Consider the following 22,161-nt stretch of genomic DNA (forward strand, 5'->3'; position numbering starts at 1 on the left):
GACAGAGCATGGGGGGGGGGGGGGGGGAGGCTGGTGCAGGTTCTGATTTAGAAAAATCCATCGATGGTGCAGTTGGGTGATGTGGTACGATTGCTACGGTCAGGGTCATCAGGCTTTCTGATGTTGACCCAAACCCCCAGGAGGTCCAAAATCCTAATGCTGTCCTGCCTCTGCAAAGATCTTGCCCCATATCTGTTCATGCCTGCAGCTACTTCAAGTTCTGAACATCTATGAAACCCCCTGGGAAGACCTTGCAGACAGGGAGCTAAATGAGACAACTTCTGATTGGCAGGAGACTTGTGTAAGAGCGCATAGAACTGAGAAAGTACTGTAAATTATAGTTTCACATGCAAAGACTGGAACACAGTGCTCACATTAGAATGGATTACCAAAAGAAAATTTCTCGGTTCTTTGTAAATAGCTGCACAGAATGCGCCATGACATCCTCTGTGCAGGAAATCTAGGATCCCTTGGTGTCCACACCAGGAGTCTTGCATCATGGCTGAACAGTGTCCTACTGCTAGCTGCCTCTGTGTTTTATTAGTCTGATCCTGATCTCCTAGCAGGAAGATCACTAGAGAACCTAATGGGCCAATTAGGGATTGAAAAGGCTCTCTGCCTGCACTCTGCCAATACAGAGGAAATGTCAGACTCAGAGCAGCAATTTGACTTCTGATTTGAGAAAGGGCGCTCTGAGTTTACTCAAGTGAGGGAAGAGTCTTCTGAACTTTGACCCTTCACCTTTATTTAAATGTCAGTCAGGATTCATTACAGCTCAGGCTTCCTTAAAGACAGGGTAGGTTTAGGGTACAGATCTCCATAGATGAGAGACGTGGTTATTGTGGCCATATTATCTGCGCATACCAAATGCGTAATAAGCAACCACACCCAGCCCCCAAATTGCACGGAATGCTTTGAACTTAAATTCTTGAGTTTTGATGGGGGCAGAGCTGTTTCAGAGGACTGGGCAAATGTTATAAAAAAAAAATAATAATAAAAAAAAAAAAAAAATATATATATATATATATATATATATATATATATATATATATATATATATATAATTTTTTTATTAATTTTTTTCTGACTTCTCACTGTTCACACAACAGCTACGGGGAAGGGAAGAACATTTGTGCTCCGTTTGCCACATTATTTTACACTTTGCAAGATTTCTAGTAGCTGACAAAGACTTGAAGTTGCATTTTTAAATCCACAGCAAGGAATACACGCAGATAGCAGGCCAGCAATTTGTCTGGTGTTAACATTATTAGAGAAATGTACAAGGACCAGAGCTGAGGTCTTCTGGTTCAGTGACTTGAGGTATTCAGGCATTCTTCAGGAAAAAGGCAGGCTCTGCTCCAGAACCTGCTAACCAGAGGCAGTCCCATCCAGAACATTCTTCATACAACACGCATCAGACACTGTTTTCTTTTCATCTCGAGCTGGAATCAAGTAAATATGTGTGGGTGACAAAGAAAGGCTCCTTTATGCTTTTTAATAATGTTTGCATCGCTCCCTTTCACTGCAGTGATTCATCCTCCAAAAGGTTGTTTCAGGAGCTCGAATTTGATTATAAGTAGTGGGTAAAGTAGGGGCCAGAAGATTATCCTGTAGGCAGTAAGGGTGGGTCTTTTTCTAGCAATGATGGGGTGCAGATCTTGCTAGAAACCCATGGCTTATGACTCAGTAGCCAGAGGTCTTTTAAATAAAATTAAAAAACTGTGATAGCCATGTCCAAGGAAGCTGAGCATGAACATTATTTTAGGCTTGGAGTCTGCTTGGGATGGTGGGGGTCCAAACCTACTGTCACATTGTTTTGAACTACACACACCATGACAGGATCAGAGGTGGAGATCAGATGGAAGTGGGATGCTATGAATGGTGACCTGACATCAAAATGGATTGGAGGAGACTGAAACTTTCTGGATGGAACCACCCACAACCCTAAGCATGATAAGGGGTTAGTTGGAAGATAAATGGATGAATGCATCCTGTTTTGTACAATCAGTTAGTTAGCTAAAAATGAACAATTTCTGTCAAGGTTACCTCAGCTGCCAATCTCATGCCACTTCTGGGTTAGACATACATTCCCTGTATCTGTATGCAACCTGTTGCAACTGAACAGTCTAGCTATCTAAAAACTTGCTTCTTACATTTTAATCTTAAAGTGTTTCATAATATTAACACAAAGGAACACCGCATATGTGAACAGGACCAACCTTTAAAACAATATTTAAAATAATTGCAGGAGCAAACAAAATAAAAAATAATAAAAAAGTCATTTATTTTTAGCAGACATCAAGGCTGTCCCATGGAATTTTTTAAAATTCTGACCTACTATCATTTTCTCAATTCATAAATATGAAAGAAAAGGAACATTGCAGAAAGGACATTAGTCCCTGAGGTACAGACCACGGATACAACAGAAGCAGCAAAGCTAATCTAGTCCACATGACTCTTGCAGCCAGATCTGAGAGAGAATGAGCATGGCCTAGAATTGAGGATAAGGGACAGATGTATTGGCCCACCGAAAGACTTCAATTAAATATGAAACACTTAATATTTAATTACATTTACAAGTTTATCAAAGGAAACTGACCAAAATAAAGATTGGAAACAGGGAATCTAATATTGTTGCCTGGAAACATCATGAGGCTACAGGAAAATGTTATTTACTACTACAGGAACTTACCTCAGCTAATCAAGATTACAAGCGAATTTGACTAACCTGGACACACATTTCCAGATAACTGGCATGCAAGTACTTTGTATGAGATAAGGCAAGAGACTTTGGAACCAAAATCTTGTGTTGCCCTTGAGCAAGTCACTTAATGTAAACTACTTCAGAAAATATCCAGCTTTGCTTGTATTTACAGAAAAAAAAAAAAAAAATTATATACATTTAGACAGGAAAAGAGTAAAAACAGCAGGGAGTTTATCAGCAAGTGTTCAGATACAGAGCAATATTAACTAAACAATAAGTCTAGATGAGACCAAATGAACCAAACTCCTGAACTGATTATCAGAATAGGCAGACAAATAAATGCTAAATAATTATCCATTCCATCCATCTTTTTTAGAAAACCGCTTATCCAATGTGGGAAAGCAGCCTAAATAATCAGTGCCTCAAAAATCCCTAAATAATAATCTCTAAATAGTAATTTCTTGGGACTGGCATCCCATCTGGGATGTACCACAGCCTTGAGTTCTGTGCTACCAGGGATAGACTCCAGGCTTCCTGAAACTGGTATTAGTAGTTGGAAGATGGATGTTTTTTTGGTAAAGGAGGTTTTACTTGGTAAAGTAGGTAATACATTGATTGCCAGCAGACAACGGGTGTTTCTCAATATGCATACTTGACCGTACTTGTATTCTCATGTACCTGTTTTATGTCGTGGTACTTTGCCGAGGACCACTTCCAAAAATCAAGGATACGTCAGTTGCATCCTTGCCAAACAAGACCAGTTCCATGATTCATTGCTCCCCAAGTTCGTTCGGTCTTGCCAAGACCACAAGTATGATCTTTGCATTTGAGGTATTGAGAAGCAATCAGTAAAAAAAAGAAAAAAGATCTGCACTCACTAAATAGGGTATGCACATGACATCACAGTAGGTGGAGTCATTGCGGTTACACCCACTGAGTGGCAGTGGTAGCCTTCAGCTTCCACTTAAGATGGAAAACTGCTGTTACCCAAATGATTGTACAAATGAATCTAGTAAGAAATCTGAGCCATCTTCTTACAGACTGCCAAAAACTGAAGAAAAGAGAAACAAATATATTGCTGCAAACCACAGAAATAACTGGAAACCCGGCTCCGAAAGGTGGAGCTTTCATTTTGAATCAGTTATGCGGGATCTTTGAGTAAAATCATATCTTAAGTTACATACTGTATTGATTACTCATAAATAAAATACTTAGCATCATTCATTTATATTCTGTGTAACTGACAAGTTTTTCTCAGCATCGATTAAAAAATCCATGATGAGGATCCTTGTGAGTGGGAGGTGGTAAGACAGTGTACGCACCATTTGAACTCAAAAGTTGGAATTTCCGAGTTCCAAGTTGGAAATTTCAACTGGCATACCCCCTGAAGTCAGAGTTCCAAGTCAAAAAGCCTCTGCAATTGATCTCAGAATTCAAGATTAAAAAAAGTTAAAGTTGTAGTATATATTGCTTTTTAGCACATATGCATTGTTTGTGTCCCATTAAATCGGTCGAACACACAGTACTGTCCAACCTCTATCTATGGACATACTGCTACAGCGTTTATATGTGCAAAATGTTGCATAATGTGTTGTTAGCAACTGGTATTGCTAACAATGCCTAACAATGAGCCTGGCTGAAACTGGTATTGCTAAACAGCTTCTGACATCTTGTACTGCAACATGGTTAACCTGGGTGTGACGTCATTCCCAGCCGCGACTTCTAACATTTTAGGAAAATGGAACATAGCATTAGTTAGCCAAGACAAACCCAGCTTTCCTTATACTGAGCTACTTCACACAACCAGTTTAGAAAATTAGCTAGATAACTTTAAGTTTCTACAAAATATATTATTTGGAGTCTCGATTCCTCACCACACATAAATGTCCATGGTCCACTGGTCCTTTGCTAAGTTAGACAGATCCCTGTTTTCCTGACTCAAGTCAGTGATGTTGTAGCATGTCTTGCCATTCAGAGCAACTGAGGGGGCGTCTTCCGTCGGGAAATTGGCATCATACCCTCTACTGAAGGACCGTCTGTAACACTGGATGTGAATCTCAAGCACAACATGGGCCTATATGTTGTATCATTGTTTCTTTTTTTACACTAGGAAAGTTCTAGCTGTGAGAATGACAAACTGTGACTGCCGATGGAGGTGTGTAAAATATGCATGGGGCCTCAGACTAGGCCCCCTGCTGACGGCATTAACACTGCAAATACCACCTCTTTTATATGACTCCCACAGGTCTGGTAGGGTTCTGATGCCCTATAGTTAAAGTCAAAGTATCTTTATTGTCATATTCAGCTATATGATCCATGGGTCATGGAAATTACGATCTCATTGGTCTTTGTGCAAGAAAAACAATGATAAATAAAATCCAAATATGAATATGAAAGACAGTTGAAACATTAACAATCTGACAATTTAAACATGACAAACTGAGACATGGACAAAAGACAGACAAATAAAATATATAGATATACTATATATATATAGACACACGCACACAGACATACACGCACTTGTGCAAATGGGCATGAGTTGCATGAGCTGGAATGTGATAGAATAGGTTACAGTATTGAATGTGCAGTATGGATTTTTATTACGGTTACAGTTTTGTTACAGTTACAATTCCTCTGTGTGTGTGTGTGTCTGTGTTTGTAGGTGGGGGGGGGGGCTAGAACATTTAGTCTTAGATTGGGAGGGGCCAGACCATTCAGCATTTACCTGAGAAAAGCAGCTGTTTTTAAGCATTGCTTTGAGTCAAGAGAACTTAGCTAGAGGGGACATGTGTGTCACCTTTACCACTGACCTGACAGAGCAGCAAGACCCTTACCAGATAAGGACATGGTCGGGCCGCCTAAAGAAAACTGAGATCCCTGGAGAGGTCTTTCTGTTGTACCTTTGAGTGACATCAAATCGCTCCTGTAAAAGGTCCGGCTATGTAAATACATTTTAAAAAGCAAAATTCACATTGGATACAAGCTTTGACTGAGTGATTCATTTCATAAATCCATACGCCAAACACACACACAGACGCATGCACACAAACCTACTCTCTGGTCTGAGCGGCAAACACAAGCATCGGCCTCCGGAGAAGCCCCACGCTGCCACAGTCATTAGAAGGATGAATAATTCATTCTCGCTGGGAGTCAATATCTCAGCACTACCTGGGGATCTGCTCAGATGCTTGTTTGCTTCGTGATAAGCGGCTGGGGTCACTATCTCATCAGGCGGCATCGCGTCTGATATTTTTGACCCCGTGCGTCATTTTGCATTCGGCATCACGGCAAATTGTGGGAGGAGGGGGGCTGTGTTTTAAACGAGGCATGGGTCTGAAATCGGCAATTTAAGTTTCCCTTTGAAAAGATGTTGCTCCGTGTTGCTCATTACGTCTTTGAATCGTTGGAGATGTGTTTTAGTGCTGATATGTATGGGAAACAAAACATGAAGTATTACGTGTTAAGGGTTTAGTTACAGAACTGTTATTGTAAATTAACTGTACTCTTTTAAGAGGTTTTTACTGAAAATATCTTTGGTTTTCGTCATTAGAATCACAAACGGAAGTAAGCATGGGATGTCAAAGCTGTGCTCTCTCTCTGTCTATGCACACACACATACACACACACACAAGCATACAAACACACACAAAATATATCAATGCATCCAAAGTTTTCCAATTACTTGCGGCAAAGTTTTTATTTCCATAACGAGACAGCAGAGCCACCAAGACCCGCACCTACGAAACCATGCACTTGTTAGAAAACGGCAAAGTTTGCGTGAATGTCTCACACTTCGACCTTTAAAATTTTCTGCTCATTACAGCCTGTGGAACCGCACTGCACCAAGCAGATTGACGAGGTGACTTGAAAATCAGAGAAACATAAGGAGAACGCAAGCTGTTCAGGTGAGGTATGTCGCGCAAATCAAAGAAATAAACCCAACTTCCCGCCACCATATTAAAAAAATGTTAAAAGTAACACCTGGTCACACTGCTCTGCTTTGCGTGCTGGAGTGCTGAAACATATTAACTTTTCCTGAGCCCTGTCGTATATCCCTACAACTTTCAGTATCTCCACCTGTTTACTTTAATATCCAAACCCCCTCCCCCCATTGCCCCCCCCACCCAGCCCATATTACTGGTTACATGCCAAAGGTCTCTAGGCAATACGAGAAATATTACAAAATTTTTTCTTCAGTGCGTCTACACATTATTTTCTCTATCCACTCCCTCCATCAGTAACATCTCTTGAATACTTTTAATAACCAAAATACAAATAATCTGTTTGTCAAGGTTGACAATTGAACCATTAAACATCGCAAAGGTGTTCTCTTAATCTAAACACACACATACACATACACATTTCACCTAGAATGACATCACAAGTGCTTTGCATCAGACCCTCTTCTTCAGCTGGGGGGAAAAAACTTAATTGGTTGATACCATTGGGTTGGTTTCCAATTATCCCGCTGAGAGAAAGAAGCACACGTCAGCCCAGGCGACGCCTTCACTCTCCAGCACCGTCCTCTCATTTTCCTGGTAGCACCTCATTCATTGTGATAAAGACTGTAGAATCTGAAATCCACAAGCTTATACATAATATAAAACTAAAACCCTACACCTTTAAAATAGCAGGGAAGGTAAAAGAAAGAAAATATACACTGCAGTTTGGGCCTTGCAATGCATGCGATAAAGAAACAGTAACAACCTTTCCATCTATTCATCCACGTGAGTAAATTATTAGGGGGTGGGAAGGATTGTAACCCCCCAATAATAAAAACAAGCCAATGCAACTCCTTGAAACCCCTTAAATGGGTGGAGACCCCAGCACCCACAATGCTCAACTCAATGTCATGCCCTTCCATCCATCCATCCATCCATCTTCCATAACTACTCATCCAGTATATGATCTCCCTGAGCCTGTAGCCTGTCCCAGGAGTTAGAGAGCACAGGGCAGGAAAAGTCCTGGATGGAATGCTATCGTCTTCCTTCTAGTTAGAATGCATTGAGAATTGAATCTGTAAATCCTTAAGTTCTCGTTTTTCAAGCATTCACCAAAATATGGGGGGAAAAGTTAGAATAATTTCTCCATCATCCATAATCACTTATCTAGGAAGTTCAGGGCATAAGACGCCATGGATGGGATGTCAGCCCACAGGGTTAGGCTAATATAGAGACAAAAATTCAAATTCACCTAAGTGTTTTCATGCAAAACAATGGAAGAACAATGCAATCCCCTCACCAACAGCAGGGAACTTCAATAGAAGCTACTATCATGTGGTATGAGCAGTGACGCCCTAAGGGGGATTAGGAATTTAGGATGATTCCGAGGACCCCTGAGTGACAGGAGCCCTAAAAGAGTTAGAACAGAACTGGATTGGTCTGAGTTTGGGGCCGAATGTGATATGCTATTATGGGCCCCACAATCCCTAGTGGGGCCCCTGTGATGTGAGGCTACAGCACTACACTCTCAGTTATTCACATTCACATGTATAATACCTAAAACGCTTGATTTGATCTTAACCACAAGTGGCAACTTTTATTCTTTAATTTGAGTCTTACGTCCTCTTGATGACTCTCTAGTGTAACAAAAGCCACATAGGAATTTTTAATAAGTACACCATAGATTTTGTTCAATAAGTAATTCAATGTAATTACCACCCTCACAGATACTTAGACACTTTTAGTTAGGATGAAATGTGTGCTGAATTTCATATGAACATACAAATCAGGAAATCCACGACACTAATAATGTTGACAGCCTCACCAACAATGCCAACAGCAACATAAATAATGTTAACCACTATAACAAACATTAAACCTCCATCCATCCATCCATTTTCCAACCCGCTTATCCTACTGGGTCACAGGGGGTCCAGAGCCTATCCCGGAAACAATGGGCACAAGGCAGTGAACAACCCAGTATGGGGGGCCAGCCCATCACAGGGCACACTCACACACCATTCACTCACACATGCACACCTACGGGCAATTTAGTAACTTCAATTAGCTTCAGCATGTTTTTGGACTGTGGGGGGAAACCGGAGTACCCGGAGGAAACCCCGCGACGACATGGGGAGAACATGGAAACTCCACACACATGTAACCCAGGGGGACACTCAAACCCGGGTCCCAGAGGTGTGAGGCAACAGTGCGAACCACTGCACCACCATTAAACCTCTATTTTAAAAAAATGTTTCCAAAGCTTGGCTTTTCATAATCATATTATGGAAGCCAATTGTGATTTTTTTTGCAATACAATTTATGGAAATGATCTTCTGGACATCATCAATATCCACATACACTCTCCTACCAAAAGTCCCGCAACACTCATAGATATGGATTAACATAATGTTGGGATATTTCTATGCATTGCGGAAGATTTTGCATGGATTCTTTTAATAATGTTGTGTGGTGTTTCTGTCTTTATTTAATACATTAATCAGATTTAGCTGATTCTAAGGTATGTTTATTTTTTTAATCTAATGTTCAATCAAGTTAACATTTCCCACTATAATACCAGTCTTATTTATGACCAACCAAAATATTTTCATAATTTGTAGCCACTTGTCCAATTCGGGGTCACAGCCAGCCTCAAGCTTATCCTGGAGGCTACAGGCACAAGGCAGGGAACAAGTCAGGATGGGGAGCCAAACCATAATACAGCCACACACTTCTGCACAACCTGGAGGGAACCCCGTGATCACACAGGGAGAACATGCACATTCTACACAGAGAACCCAGGCCAAGGTCCCAGAGGTGTGAGGCAACAGTGCTACCTAACCACCGTGCCACCCCCATAGCTGTGCGTATTTTCTAACAATTGTCACATGACTTATGGTAGAACGGCATAACCCGGGTGATTCCCTAAAAAACATCCATTGATAAGTTTTAAAACTAATATTGAAATCCAATTGTGTTAAAACCATTATCGTCTCATAAAATGAACGCCAATGAAATCGGTGGGTGAAAATTTACTGCATAACTTCCGTAATCCCAGAAACGTCATGAGTCAGTTGGGCATGGCAGTGACATTAAGTTAACAGGAAATCAGGCTTTGTGCAAAGATATCCAGCTGTCATATGAATTAAAAAAGGTGACTTGTCAGGTGTAAATGATCTTCCTTGTCTGTTAGTTGCGGTGGTGACGCCTTAAAAAGAAACGGCAAATAAATAAGACACTTTACTCGCCTTCTCCTGCACTCGGTAGTACCATTTACGGGTTGTGTGGTCTGTATTTCAGTGTCGGGCGAGAAGAGAGTAGCGAGCGTAACTGCAAAACCTGCTGATGTAGCTTACTGCGGTGCCTTTAGGTCTGATCCATATTTTTCACTTTGTACATAGCATGCATCAAACCAGGCAGTTAGACGGCCCACGGGGTCACTTAAAATCCAAACGCTTACGGAGCGGAGAAAAAAAAACTCTTGAAAATAAGTGAGCAGAAATACTGAGACCAGGAGTTGTACTGAGTCCGTGCTTTACAGGGCAGGAAGACATTTCACAGACGCAAGGGGAATATCGCACAGAGTCACCTTGGGCTTGGAGTTGCAGGATCCCGAGAGAAAAGACGGAAAGCGTCAGCTAAAATCATGTCAGTTGAGGTTACTACTCAGCCATTTTTATCCTAAACGTAGAAAATTCGTGTTCAAGGGAACGCACAACACTCCGAAAATAACCCCGTTTTTTCTTTTTATTGCTGTCCCGCGTTTTAAATAACTAAAAGGGTTCGTCTCCCCCCCCCCCCCCCCCGCACATTGGTACGACTCTGGTTATTATAGGCATATTACATTTTCGTGTTTGTCGTCATTTAATACGGTTTCTTGTCTTGGACGACTTAGTTTTTGGTAGAACTCCTTATTATTTAACTTCAATATTTTGTTCGAAACTTCAGTCAGTGAATTCACGTTTAATGCTTTCCATTAGAGATATAGCTGTAAACAGTAATTCCAACGATTCATTTCATTATAATATTTTACTCCTCTGCCGGTTTGTGTCCCATATCGGCTGCCACTGCGCAGTCAGCGAAGTTCTGATTTTCAGTTAATTGTTCGCATAACGCCCTGAAGGTGGCGCTAAAAGAACAACGAACAATGCCTTCCGAGTTTTTAAAACATTCCGACGGGGCCCAAGGTAAGATTTCAACTCTATTACAATGACATTGATATATTACAACAGAATAAACAAAAACAAAAAACTCACTTGATTAACAAAATGTCGATGTTAATAAGAAATCAATTTAAATGGTAAAATGAGGAGAAACCGATTATTCTAGTACTAGGCTATATACCTACACAAAAGGCCTACAGTGTGTGATTATACATGTGTCAAATAAAATTTGAAACTTCAGAGTGTTTTATATTTTCTGCTCTTATAATAGAACGAAAGTTGTAGGGAATAATGACTGCTAGATAATCGATTCATAAAGTAAGGCGACATGTATTAGTAATGTTAAATTAATTAAACATTTCCTGAACTTTCGCGGAGATAGAAATGTAGATATTTTCATGAGTGAAGAAATAAATCTGCATATGCCCGCTTAAAAATGCAAGTATTAAAAACTATGGCTTGCGTGATGCAGTAGGGCTTACAGGAATACTCCATTCGTGCACATAATGTAATATTATAAAACATCATTAAAATGTTATGATAAACCGGAGAGTGTGGTAAAGCGCCTGGGTTCAGCGTAGCCACGCCTCCTAACTGTTCCTGCTGTTATGTGAGTGTGACTGTGTGTGAGCATGAGAGAGAGAGACAGAGAGCGACAGAGAGAGGGGAGGGTGTGTGAGTGTGTGTGTGTGTGTGTGTGTGTGAGAGAGAGAGAGAGAGAGAGAGAGAGAGGCAATCGCCTGGAAATCGCTTCACTCGCACTTATACATCGCACATCCTCGCAAAGGTGCGCCGTCCGGCGAGCGAACTCCAGCATTTGTCAGCGGACGAATGAATAGGATCGGATAACCTGGTTACCGATGGACAGATCCCTCTTGTGAGTTTGCTCTCCCTCCGCACCCACTGGGGAACCCGGGTAGCGAGGATTCATTGAGGATAGTGGCATATTACCTTAGTGCCAGAGAAAGAGAAGGGATATTAGTCTAAGCGACGGAATGCAGTGAAGCCGTTCCAGAGTTCATTCGTTGGGGGCTTTTCCCACCTCTGAGCGATATAGAAGGCACAACAAATTAGACGCGGGGTTCCTGCTTAATGTCTGACACTGAACTGCATTCCGCACATCGTTAACATTTACAGTAGCAGAATATTGTGGACCCTGAAGGATTCGTGGATTTGGGAAGAAGAGCACGCACCGATAGCTCAAGTGGATTTCTTTTCACCCCCGGGATTGCGTTGTCTTGATTTCTGGATATTTGATTGTGGGGGGCGGGGGGGGGGGGGGCATTGAGGGTTGAAGTGGAAACGTCCCTTAGCGGAAAGGAACGTAGCTCCTTCGCCGGCAGAAACGCAGGGAGCCGGCTTGCGGAGGAGTGACCGTCCGCAAAGGTAACCAAGTTCATAGACTTCTCTGATGAAGCCAAACGACGCGAAACTACGTATTCATCAGCTGGAAAACTCCACATTGAATATTTTTAAATCGCGAAATTAAGACTCTCTTATAAGAAAAACGATACACAAATTTCACTGATTTTATGTATTATTATATTTTATTATTAGTTATGTTTAACTGACCAATGAAAAAAGGAAAGTTATGTAATAAACCAGCCGGGTTGATTTTTGCGTTTTACTCTATAAATAGCGTTTGTGTAGCAGGTGTAAGGAATTTCTGGCCCCCTCTGATACGTGCATGAAGGGGACACTTGTTGTTTGCTTCGCTGGCTTTTTCTCGTTTGTATTCACTGCATGATTTTCGCACCGATTAGTATAGATGTAAGACGCTTTTTTTCTCCGGCACTACTAGTATTGATCTGTTTATCGAGGCACTTTGATCGCGCATCCCATATACCATTACAGTAACGTCCCCACTTGCAATATAAGTTCGCGTTTTTCTTCACAGTACATATCACAGGGGACTCCCCGGTTACGCAGTTGTTTGGGGGAGATCCGGGTTTTGGTCATTCAGAATTACCTTCATTCTAGCCATCTGAATCCAAAAGCTGATCGGATGTAGCAGTCACGTTTTAACAATACCTTTAAAGATTACGACCAAACAGCCTGGATGCATTATTTCTTAATTTCCCCGTGACAGTGGTAAGTTCGTCGTACAGACGGACTGACAATAGCCGTTTACTTTACAATTTTAACAGGCTGTTTTATGTAATTTGCGTGGAAGTACGCCCATGCTTGGATCTGGAATTGCGAGCTCGTGCGCTTCTGATGCGCTCTGCTTTTACTTTCACCCAGGTGTCAAAGCATCGCGTAAAGACACCTGTAGCTTTTTCTCCCTCAATAAAACTGTAAATAAGTAGGCCCACATTACGTTTAGTATTACGCATAAATGTTACTAAATGTTATATAAGGCGCATAGCAGTAATAAGCTTCTGCATTTTTATGTAAGGTTCAATGAAAGCGAGCAGTGTGCAGTCATTTGCGAGATCGAGAAAATCCGGTTTATCCACTACCTCAGTCCTGGTTTCTACACTTCTCAGATGATGAGTGAAACTTGTTAGTCAGGAATTTCTTGGTCTTAAAGCATTTAGTTACGTGGGGAAAGTAAAATGATTCACTCAACAGTAACTTTACTTCGGGCCAATAAATATTAATTCAATGGTAAACCATATGATCGTGGTTCATTCGCTGTATTTGTCCACTGCCTTTGACTGTTAAGCATCTGCTACTTTTTCTTTTCTAAACAGTTCCGTGTATTTCCCTTCGTAAAAATGTCCTTTCACTTAACCGAGCTTCTGTTTTATATGTCAGCTAATATTCATTATAATTCTGCATTAAACGTATGAATCGTTATGTGTGCGGAGAAACCAACATTTACCTCACGCCTTGACTTATGCAGCAGTTGTAGCGGTATGAGGAAAAATGTTTCTTAATAAAATCATATGCATTTGACAAGGCGATGTTTTCGGGGACACTTAAACATATACCCATCACCCATTCTTAAAGGTATCGGTCATGCGATTGTGATTTTAATATGATTTATTATGACTTTGGGGCAGACAATTGAACGCGTTCAGCGAAAAGTTGGGATCTTAGTGAACTCGGCGCCACCAGAAAAAGCTGGCAAATGAAATTCAGGGGTGTGAAAGTGCACATGACAAACGATAAAGTCCCTTCCCCCTTAATTTACACGACATGGTTAACGGGGTAAAAACTGTGCGGTGGTTCCACGTCATCCACAAATACTAGCTTTACATGTGCAAGGAACGTGAAGAAACGCAAATAACGACATTTAATTATTTAAATATTATGTTTCGGATATATGTTGACTTGGATTAAAGCCCTTGTAGTGTTTTTCGTCTTCTCCGGGCGTCTGCACACTTGATAGGACAATTCTTGGGCGCAGTTAAAATGCAGGGCAATTTGCTTTGAATACGATGCGTATATTAGTCAATCGATATTAAACGCATCTCATTGTAGTAGCCTACACAAAAAAATGTTATTATTCAGTATCTCTCTATTTTACATTTGGCATATTTCAACTGCCTTGCCTGGATGGATAAGGAATTATTAAAAATGTTCAATTGAAGCTGATCACAGCTCAAACCGACCTGGCAAAAAGGGATCCGCGGTACGCAGGTATGGCTTTTGAGTTGGATTTTTGCGGTAATTAATCGGATTTTTTTCCAATGTGATTAATCTCATATCCGTCACCAACTGCATGTAGATAACGTTGAAATGCTTTGTAACTATAATAAGATACAAATTTTACTGAAAGACAGCAAGGAAACAAGTTTCTTTCTTTGATTATCTGTGATGTAACGAAGAAAAAAGCACTTAATCGTATATATACTGAAAAGATGATCAAGTAGACCACAACGCCATATCACTGGGCCTCGCACACACGTCTTTTCTCTTTACTTTTAAATCCAAAGAATGCAAACAATTATGTTCAATCTGTTGCTCAGCAGGTACTCCATGAGCGATAATTCTACTTTCTTTTTCTTTATTAAGATCAATACCCAGTCGCAGTTATTTGTTTCTATTGTGCTATATAATACGAGTTTGTGTTTCATTGTTTTCTCCTGTTTCATTTCAATAGCTTTTTATTAAACGGCATATCAATCCAAATTTCCCGGGTAATATAAATCTGAAATACCACGCTATGATCAGCTTCAAGCGATGCATTGAATTAACTGCAAATTCATAGATAACTGACTGAAATAATTGCATTCTATAATGTGTTTTTCTAATGTTCACGCGTATAATTAAGGATCTGAGACCACAATTCCTTTTCATTAAAATTTTAGAAATCTTCAGATGACTTTGTGAGTAGAATTGTCAACTCCTGCCCCTGGGCATTCCTTTCGCAGACAAATTCAAGTTGTTTCACGGTCACCTTGCATAGTTTAAATTAGGCGTTTTCTGAATACTCGTCAGTGCTGATTCCGCTCGCCAGTAATTGTGGTCAGGCCACTCATAGGAAGCATAATGTTCTGAACCTACTTAAGGCTGTATTTTAAATGCATAAAAATTACGCAAAATAGGGTTTAGGTTCTTATTTTATGGGGTTTAGTACTTTGTTTTAACCATGCTGCATTTGCACGTGTATTTCTGTTCCGTGAGTTTACAGAATTCAATACCTCGGTGTTTATACAAACACTCCTCACTGCCAAAGTAGTCCTTTATTAGTAACCTAACCCATTAAAGGTGTGACCATGCGTCACACACGTGGACGACTGATACCGGCCATGGCGTCCTGCATCCCCAAAACGTAATTATATGAAGTATCGATCCCAGAGTATGTAACTCCCAAAAAACTTGCATTGGCCATAGTTTAGGAAATGAGGGCAAAGAAAAGCTATATAGAACGTAGGTAAACTGTTACCCGGCTTCAATTGCAGTTTTGCTGATAAACGGTACGGCGTGCGCACCATTCGCATCTTTCTTTTAATAATGACATAGGCCTTTGAATACCGCTTATTCGTGAGAAAATATTGTCGACGTTGCAGTTTCGGTCGGGGCGATTTGTTAAAGAAATGGCCGCTGATACGGGCACCGCCGTTTCGCCGGAACGATCTCCGCAGCCTTTCCCTCTCTATCACACAACCCTGCACTGCCTCAGCTTCTAAAGGCAGCAGTGCAGCGCCTGGCTGCAGACTCAACTTTTCCCTTCCAGTCCGATCGCACGGATCCGCGTCGCAGTTGATAGCGGTAAACAGTTTTGTCGTATCTGAATTAGTGCTAATCTGACCAAACAACGAATGAAAAAGCGAAACGATTAAAGTAATCCCCCTGTTTGAATTGCGTGTGTTCGGTAGCGGAGGACCACCCACATTAGAGCACGGGCCTCCCTTAACGCTCCTTTGTGAAGCTGTGCGTTATAACAGCGGCCGACTTCAGGCAGCAATATCTGGCACTGGCCATAGTCTTTTGTTGTTTAAAGATCCCCCCCTTAAAATTCTTTCACGATGGGGCTATTCAAATAGAGATGGAAGGAGTGGTTGAGATCTGAAGGGGTTTCTGTGCTATGTAATTGCCACTGAGGATTATGTAAGATACTTGTGGAGCTGTGGCTGTAGAGAGTAGCCCTCCATGCAGGCTGGAGGCAATGTACTTTGTCCCGAACACACCATCATCTCTGTTTGGGGTGTGTGTGTGTTTGCTTATACGAATTCCTGTGTGTAAATAGGTGTGTGCGCTGGGGCAAGAGCTGTTGGTCTCACAGGGCGGTAAAAGGACACATTATGCACGCTCAGCCAGGGTTGGCGTTAAACATTAACCCTGACATTTTCCCTGTATTGGGAAATGCGACCGATTTGGCATGCACTGCGATGACTCTTTCCTTGGGTTCATGGGAATAGGCGACCAAAGATGACTTAACCAAGAAACCGGCGATTAACCGAGTAGATGCGGAGGAAGGCTTTGGTAAAATCACACACACCTGGGAATGGACGTGGTGAAATCTTGTGGCCGTTTGCCAGTTTTAGTCCAATGTTGGGTATCTGTGCTTCTGGAGCTCCTCTCTGCCATTTCGGCCTGTAAATAATTCTGCAGGCGCTCGATCTGTTATCTCATGGTGTTTCTGAAAGCTATGCGCAGAGAGAATGTACCCCTACCTTCCCCATTCTTCGTGTCACAGGCCTATTGCCACCAAAGTGAAGAGGTTTGGGTTTTTAACAGTCTTGCACTCGTCTCAGGTTATACACAAATAAGAAAGCGTGCTCCTTGTGTGAGTTATTGTTAGCAGCTCCCTAAAAGCCTGGACCCAGTGTTATACCCCTATCTTACCCACTATTTCTGGAGGAAGAACGGCTGAATAACTCTGCTTTACTCTATGCTTTATTCAGTCTTCTCCTCTCCTTATTATGAGACTTTCAGAGGGGGACATTTTCTGGATCCCAAGCCGCCCGTTGTATCCATCAGCTTTCCACTGCGGATGGAATGCCTCAGTTGGCACGCTAGGGAGTTGTGTGCTGTCCGCCGCCGGTTGCCAGGGTGCGAGGGTGACGGCTGGCTGCACGGGGGGGCACGTCGATGGCACATGGAAGCTGTGGATTATCAGATTTTTTTTTATTAAATTTTTTTACTTTAGGAACCAGTGATAGCCAGTATTTGTGGGAGTGGCTAGAATTTACTTTATCGATGTTGTACCTAGTTTCTTACGTTGCCGGGCTTAATTTATTTTTTCTGTCCTGCTTTTGGAATTGAAGCAAATAATGTCAATTAAGGTTAGTACAGAGCTGACCCGTTCAGACCCCATGAGAGAGCTGACTTGGAACTTCAGCCTTGATGCTTAGCTTAAAAATACAGCTTGTTTTGACCCCAAAGCCATTTCCTTCCTCTGGATAAAGCCTGCAGCTCTGATGCTAATGCAGTGAAATGTCTCGCCGTCGTTTCAGAATGAGCCGAATAGGTTAATATGCTAAACATACGGTGGCAGGGTCGTTGGCAGGCCGTTGTTGTCGAAACGACCCATGCTTTTGCCTGCGTCGCCCCCCCACTGGGGGTGTGTTCTGAGAGGCACATATTGGGCGAGAACCTGAACTTGATGCACAGGTGTGGTTTAGATTGGGGTTACACCTCCCGCTTTGAGTCTGTTCCGACTGGTCGGGTCACGGGGAAGCAATGAAGCAGGTAATTTCCATTACAAAGCAAACTGTTGTCAGGACTGTTAAGGTTAATGTTAGTCCTCAACCTAAGGTTAGATTGCTGCATTTTTCATGTTTTGAGAGTTTTTTTTTTCCTGCCAGGATTGTCACTTTTTATTGATATAGCTTAAAACAAAGAGCTCAGCATATATATTTTCTGTATTCTTTTGAAATGAGCATGAAATTAGTGATGGAGAAGTTCTTTTTCTATTTTTTGTACAGTGTAAACCCCCCCCCCCCCCGATGTCTGAGACTGGAGCGTGGGAACAGCGTTGTGGTGATGCTGGGCCTCACTGCCTAAAGCTGTCAGACTAAAAAAAAAAATTCTCCCACTGCAACGCTACAGTAACACCCCCCCCCACACACACACACACACACAAACAGACACACAGACCCCTAATATCAGGATTTTTTAATTGTTTGGCAGGAAGTTTCAGCTGTGGAGTCTCTCTGGTCTCAGGTCCCGGTCGACAGAAAACAAATGCACAGCTTCTCCCAGCGGCCCGGTCCGGACTCCTTTCCCGCTCCGTTCACACTTCCTGTCACCGCGGCACTCGGACAGGCTTCCTCCCCACCCCCATACTGCCCGAGTTGTTTCTTCCCACTGCTGGTCCTCACCGTGCCGGGCTTCCCGGCCCTTTCCCAGGACCTCTGCTGCTGCTCTGCGGAATGCCCGACACGTGACAGCCGGCGGGGCTCGTGGTGGGAAATTTGGCAAAGTCCTGGGAATGATGAGGGGTCCGTAGGGTGGGGATTCCTCAGGGGGTCTGATGTTCGTCACCATTCTCAGAACGTTTTTTGCATATTCAAAAGGGACCACGCAGGGTCTGTTGTAAGATGTCCTCGCCGCTGTGGTTCAACCGGAGGTCGGCGCCGCATTCTTGACCGTACCTCTACCGCTTGCCGCTGATCTTGTATGGTGTCTTATTAGGGATCCCTTTAATGGAAGTAGCTACTCCTACTGAGGAGAACCTCCGCAATTAGCAGAGCCAGAAACATCAAAGCCGGGGTGACCCTAACCTCGCAGGACCGAAGAAAAAGGGAGTCCAGCTTACTTATTTCATTAACACACGACGCCCGTTAAGCTGCGGATACGCGGGGATTTAAGGTGTGGGGACTTTGGTTTTGGCAGCAAAGAGGGCCGCTTTGCTTTGTGGCAGGTGAGTTTAATTAAAGGTGAGGCTACTTCCTCTGTACATTAAAAAAATAAAATAAAAAGGAAAAACCTCAAAGTGACCAGTTGAAGATAAAAAAAAAAAAAAAAAAATCCCCTTGTCCCAACGTTTGCCTCATTAGAGATCTCTACCGCAACCGGGAAAGAAAGCTTCCCTGGGGAGGGCCTTTCTCTCCCCCTCCTCCCAGAGTCTGTCTTAATGACTTTTCTTTCTTTCTGCCTCTACTCCTGCTTTTTCCGGCCGGGTGGCTCCTGCAACGCCGATAGTTTTTGATGGCCACTGTGGCGCCCTCCCAGCACCCGGGGCCCTGCCTTGACATATCTGGGTGGGCCCTCGGGTGGGCCCCAGGAAGCGGTGGGTGGGGGGGAGTGCCGAATTAAACATGGTGACCAGCCTCCATTTCTTACTCGCTCAGGATATAATTAAAAGCTAAAATGAATTGCAGCTAAGCAAGAAAGGAAAAGAAGTGGCCTGCTCTGGGAATACGGATCAAAGCCAGACCTAAAATAGAGAGTGGTAATTAATATGAGAAAGAACAGGTTAGAAATCAAAAAAGGAGCATCGCATCAGAAACAAGTCGCATAAACGAGCGCTTCAAAATGGCGCTTGGCTGCGAATACTATCGGGGGCATGCAAACTTTCATTTTGTGGTAAGGGCGTTCATTCAAGGCTTCATCCTTAACGGATATTGGCATTTATTTATTTTTTTACATTTAAGTTGAGCACATGGTGCAGCTTGGGGGTTTAAAAGTGATTAGTGCACAAATTTAGTGGAGGAAAAGTACAATACAATATCCAACGCAGATTTTTAATTATTAGTGGATTAGTAGTGGGAGCTTAGCGGGTTTCTCATGCCGACGGCTTGTCTGTGTCTCCCCAGGCGGAAGTAGTGCCATTGGACCGGAGACATGGATCTGCACCTTGGAGTGCTGCTACTGTTGGCCTTGCTGCTGAGCTTGTGTGGGGCTGTGGGGACCATCAGCTACAAGGTGGCTGAGGAGCAACCCCCTAACACCCTGATCGCAAGCCTTGCAGCCGATGAGGGGCTTCCAGACACGGGGCACCTGTACAAGCTGGAAGTGGGCGCCCCCTATCTGCGTGTGGATGGTAAGACCGGGGACATCTTCACCACGGAGGTTCCGATCGACAGGGAAAGCCTGAAGGACTGCCGTAATTTGTTCGAGGGAGATCCCTGCATCCTGGAGTTCGAGGTCTCCATCACAGACCTGAACCAAAACCAGGGTCCACGGCTGATCGAAGGTCGCATCGAAGTTCTAGACATGAATGATAACACCCCACAGTTCCCCTCCCCCATCCTCTCCCTTTCTATTCCTGAAAACACCCACTTGGGGGCGCTCTTTTCAATCCCTGTGGCCAGTGACAAGGACTCGGGGCACAACGGTGTGGCCGATTACTCCCTGACCCCGGGGCCCGATACCTCGGCCCTCTTCGGCCTGCAGGTGGCTGAGGACCAGGGTGAGAAGCTCCCACAGTTGATCGTGCTGGGAAACCTGGACCGCGAGCAGAAGGACTCGTATGACCTTAGCATCAAGGTCGTAGATGGCGGCAATCCTCTGCGATACAGCACCGCCCTGCTCCGGATCATCATCACCGACTCCAACGACAACTCCCCTAAGTTCGAGAAGTCCCAGTATGAGGCAGAGCTTCCAGAGAACAGCCCCGTAGGACACTCGGTCCTTCAGGTCAGATATCCATTACATGTATATATAAGCATGCTACGAATTCATTGTATAGTCAACAACATCGGCAGCCGATCCATCATTTAGCATGATATTTAATCTATCATATAGAGCCCTCATGTCCCGCCTTTCAGTCATCCTGTCAAATACATGTTATCGGCATTTGGATGTAGTTACACTACTGAGATCCACCTATGTGTTTTGGGAGGTTAAACAGTGTGTGTGTGAATATCCCAGGTTTCTACAGTAATATTTTGTTTTGCTCAAAATAAAGTCCCTTTCCCAGACCCTCTCTGCATGCTCTCCTCATCGCCCTGCCAGCCACCCCTCCCCACATCCCTGGCTGATAGGTTCAGGTGTCTTGTGTAAATTCCCAGAATGAACACAATTAGCGAATGCAATCTGTAGCGTACTGATTGAAACCAGAAGTGGCAAACTATGGTGAGATTCCTCTTCCATCCACAAGGGCACTTGAATCCCCAAAAGCAGACTGACAAGTGCTCTTGTACAGGGGAGCTTTGCCTATCTCAGTAGGGAGTGGGCCAGCTTCCAGCCTGTCAGGGCCAGGGTTAAGCAAACGAGGAAACCAAATCATATTTTTGCAGCTATTGATTTTTTTCCCCTGCTCCCCTCCTCTTGCATCACCTTGGTGGCCTAAGCGATACAAAATGATAGTGAAGTATTGACAATCGAGAATCACGTATTGAATTGCTTAGTAATGATTAGGTAAGCCACGAATGTGGAACAGATCCAGAAATAGTTTCTCCTGACAGACGTGGTTGATTCTTCTGTAAACAATTGCAGGTTTCCGAAAGATCTTTGGGATAGAATTTGTCACTGACTTAAAAATAGTTACTTTCATTTATTGAAATACTCAGGGAATTTATTAGGTAATTGATGTAAAATTTCTGACTTTACTGGTGAGAAGATTTGAAAGGCTTTTTGGAGTAGTTTTATGGATATGCTATGAGAATTGTTTTTCTATTTTATTATCTTTAATAGCATTGGTACTGAACTCCTTTGGTTAACGGAATCTCAGTAGTAAACAACATTGCTAATAGCAATGAAAAAATTGAGAATTTAATACTGTGAAATGTATTTGTTTTGAAAGGAAATTATGTAAGGGGTGTGGGGGGGGGGGGAAGGGTGGAATGGGATTGAATTATCATTATTATGAAGAATCATTGGTGTAGTGCCGAAGACCTGATAGTATTCTAGGTGATGCTAATGTAAGCGTTGAGTCCCTGACTGGAGATAGCCTTAGCGGGAGGTCAGAGGACATTTCACTCACATTTTAGGCCTGCTGAGGGTATAGTAAAGCAAGCCCCAGTCCTCATGAAGTCACCACATGGGTGTTACCATTAAATCCCATTCC

The 22,161-nt window shown here is 42.8% G+C and overlaps 1 protein-coding gene across 7 annotated transcripts in view; it reads left to right on the plus strand.

The window, feature by feature from the left end:
- The first annotated feature begins 11,498 nt into the window (after window positions 1-11,498).
- Window positions 11,499-22,161, plus strand: part of pcdh1b (protocadherin 1b) — a 140,523-nt gene continuing 129,860 nt past the window's right edge. For 2 of the 7 annotated variants that reach the window (XM_049029704.1, XM_049029707.1), the window contains exons 1-2: window positions 11,499-11,688; window positions 19,967-20,789. In XM_049029704.1, the coding sequence (XP_048885661.1) occupies window positions 19,995-20,789 (795 nt within the window). In that variant the 5' untranslated portion in view covers window positions 11,499-11,688; window positions 19,967-19,994. Of the gene's footprint in view, window positions 11,689-12,091; window positions 12,198-12,230; window positions 14,400-19,966; window positions 20,790-22,161 lie in introns of those variants that run through there. The other 5 variants (XM_049029709.1, XM_049029708.1, XM_049029710.1 and 2 more) reach the window with 4 other exon arrangements.

The sequence above is a fragment of the Brienomyrus brachyistius genome, chromosome 10, assembly GCF_023856365.1.
Source record: "Brienomyrus brachyistius isolate T26 chromosome 10, BBRACH_0.4, whole genome shotgun sequence".
In the NCBI taxonomy this organism is placed as follows: Eukaryota; Metazoa; Chordata; class Actinopteri; order Osteoglossiformes; family Mormyridae; genus Brienomyrus; species Brienomyrus brachyistius.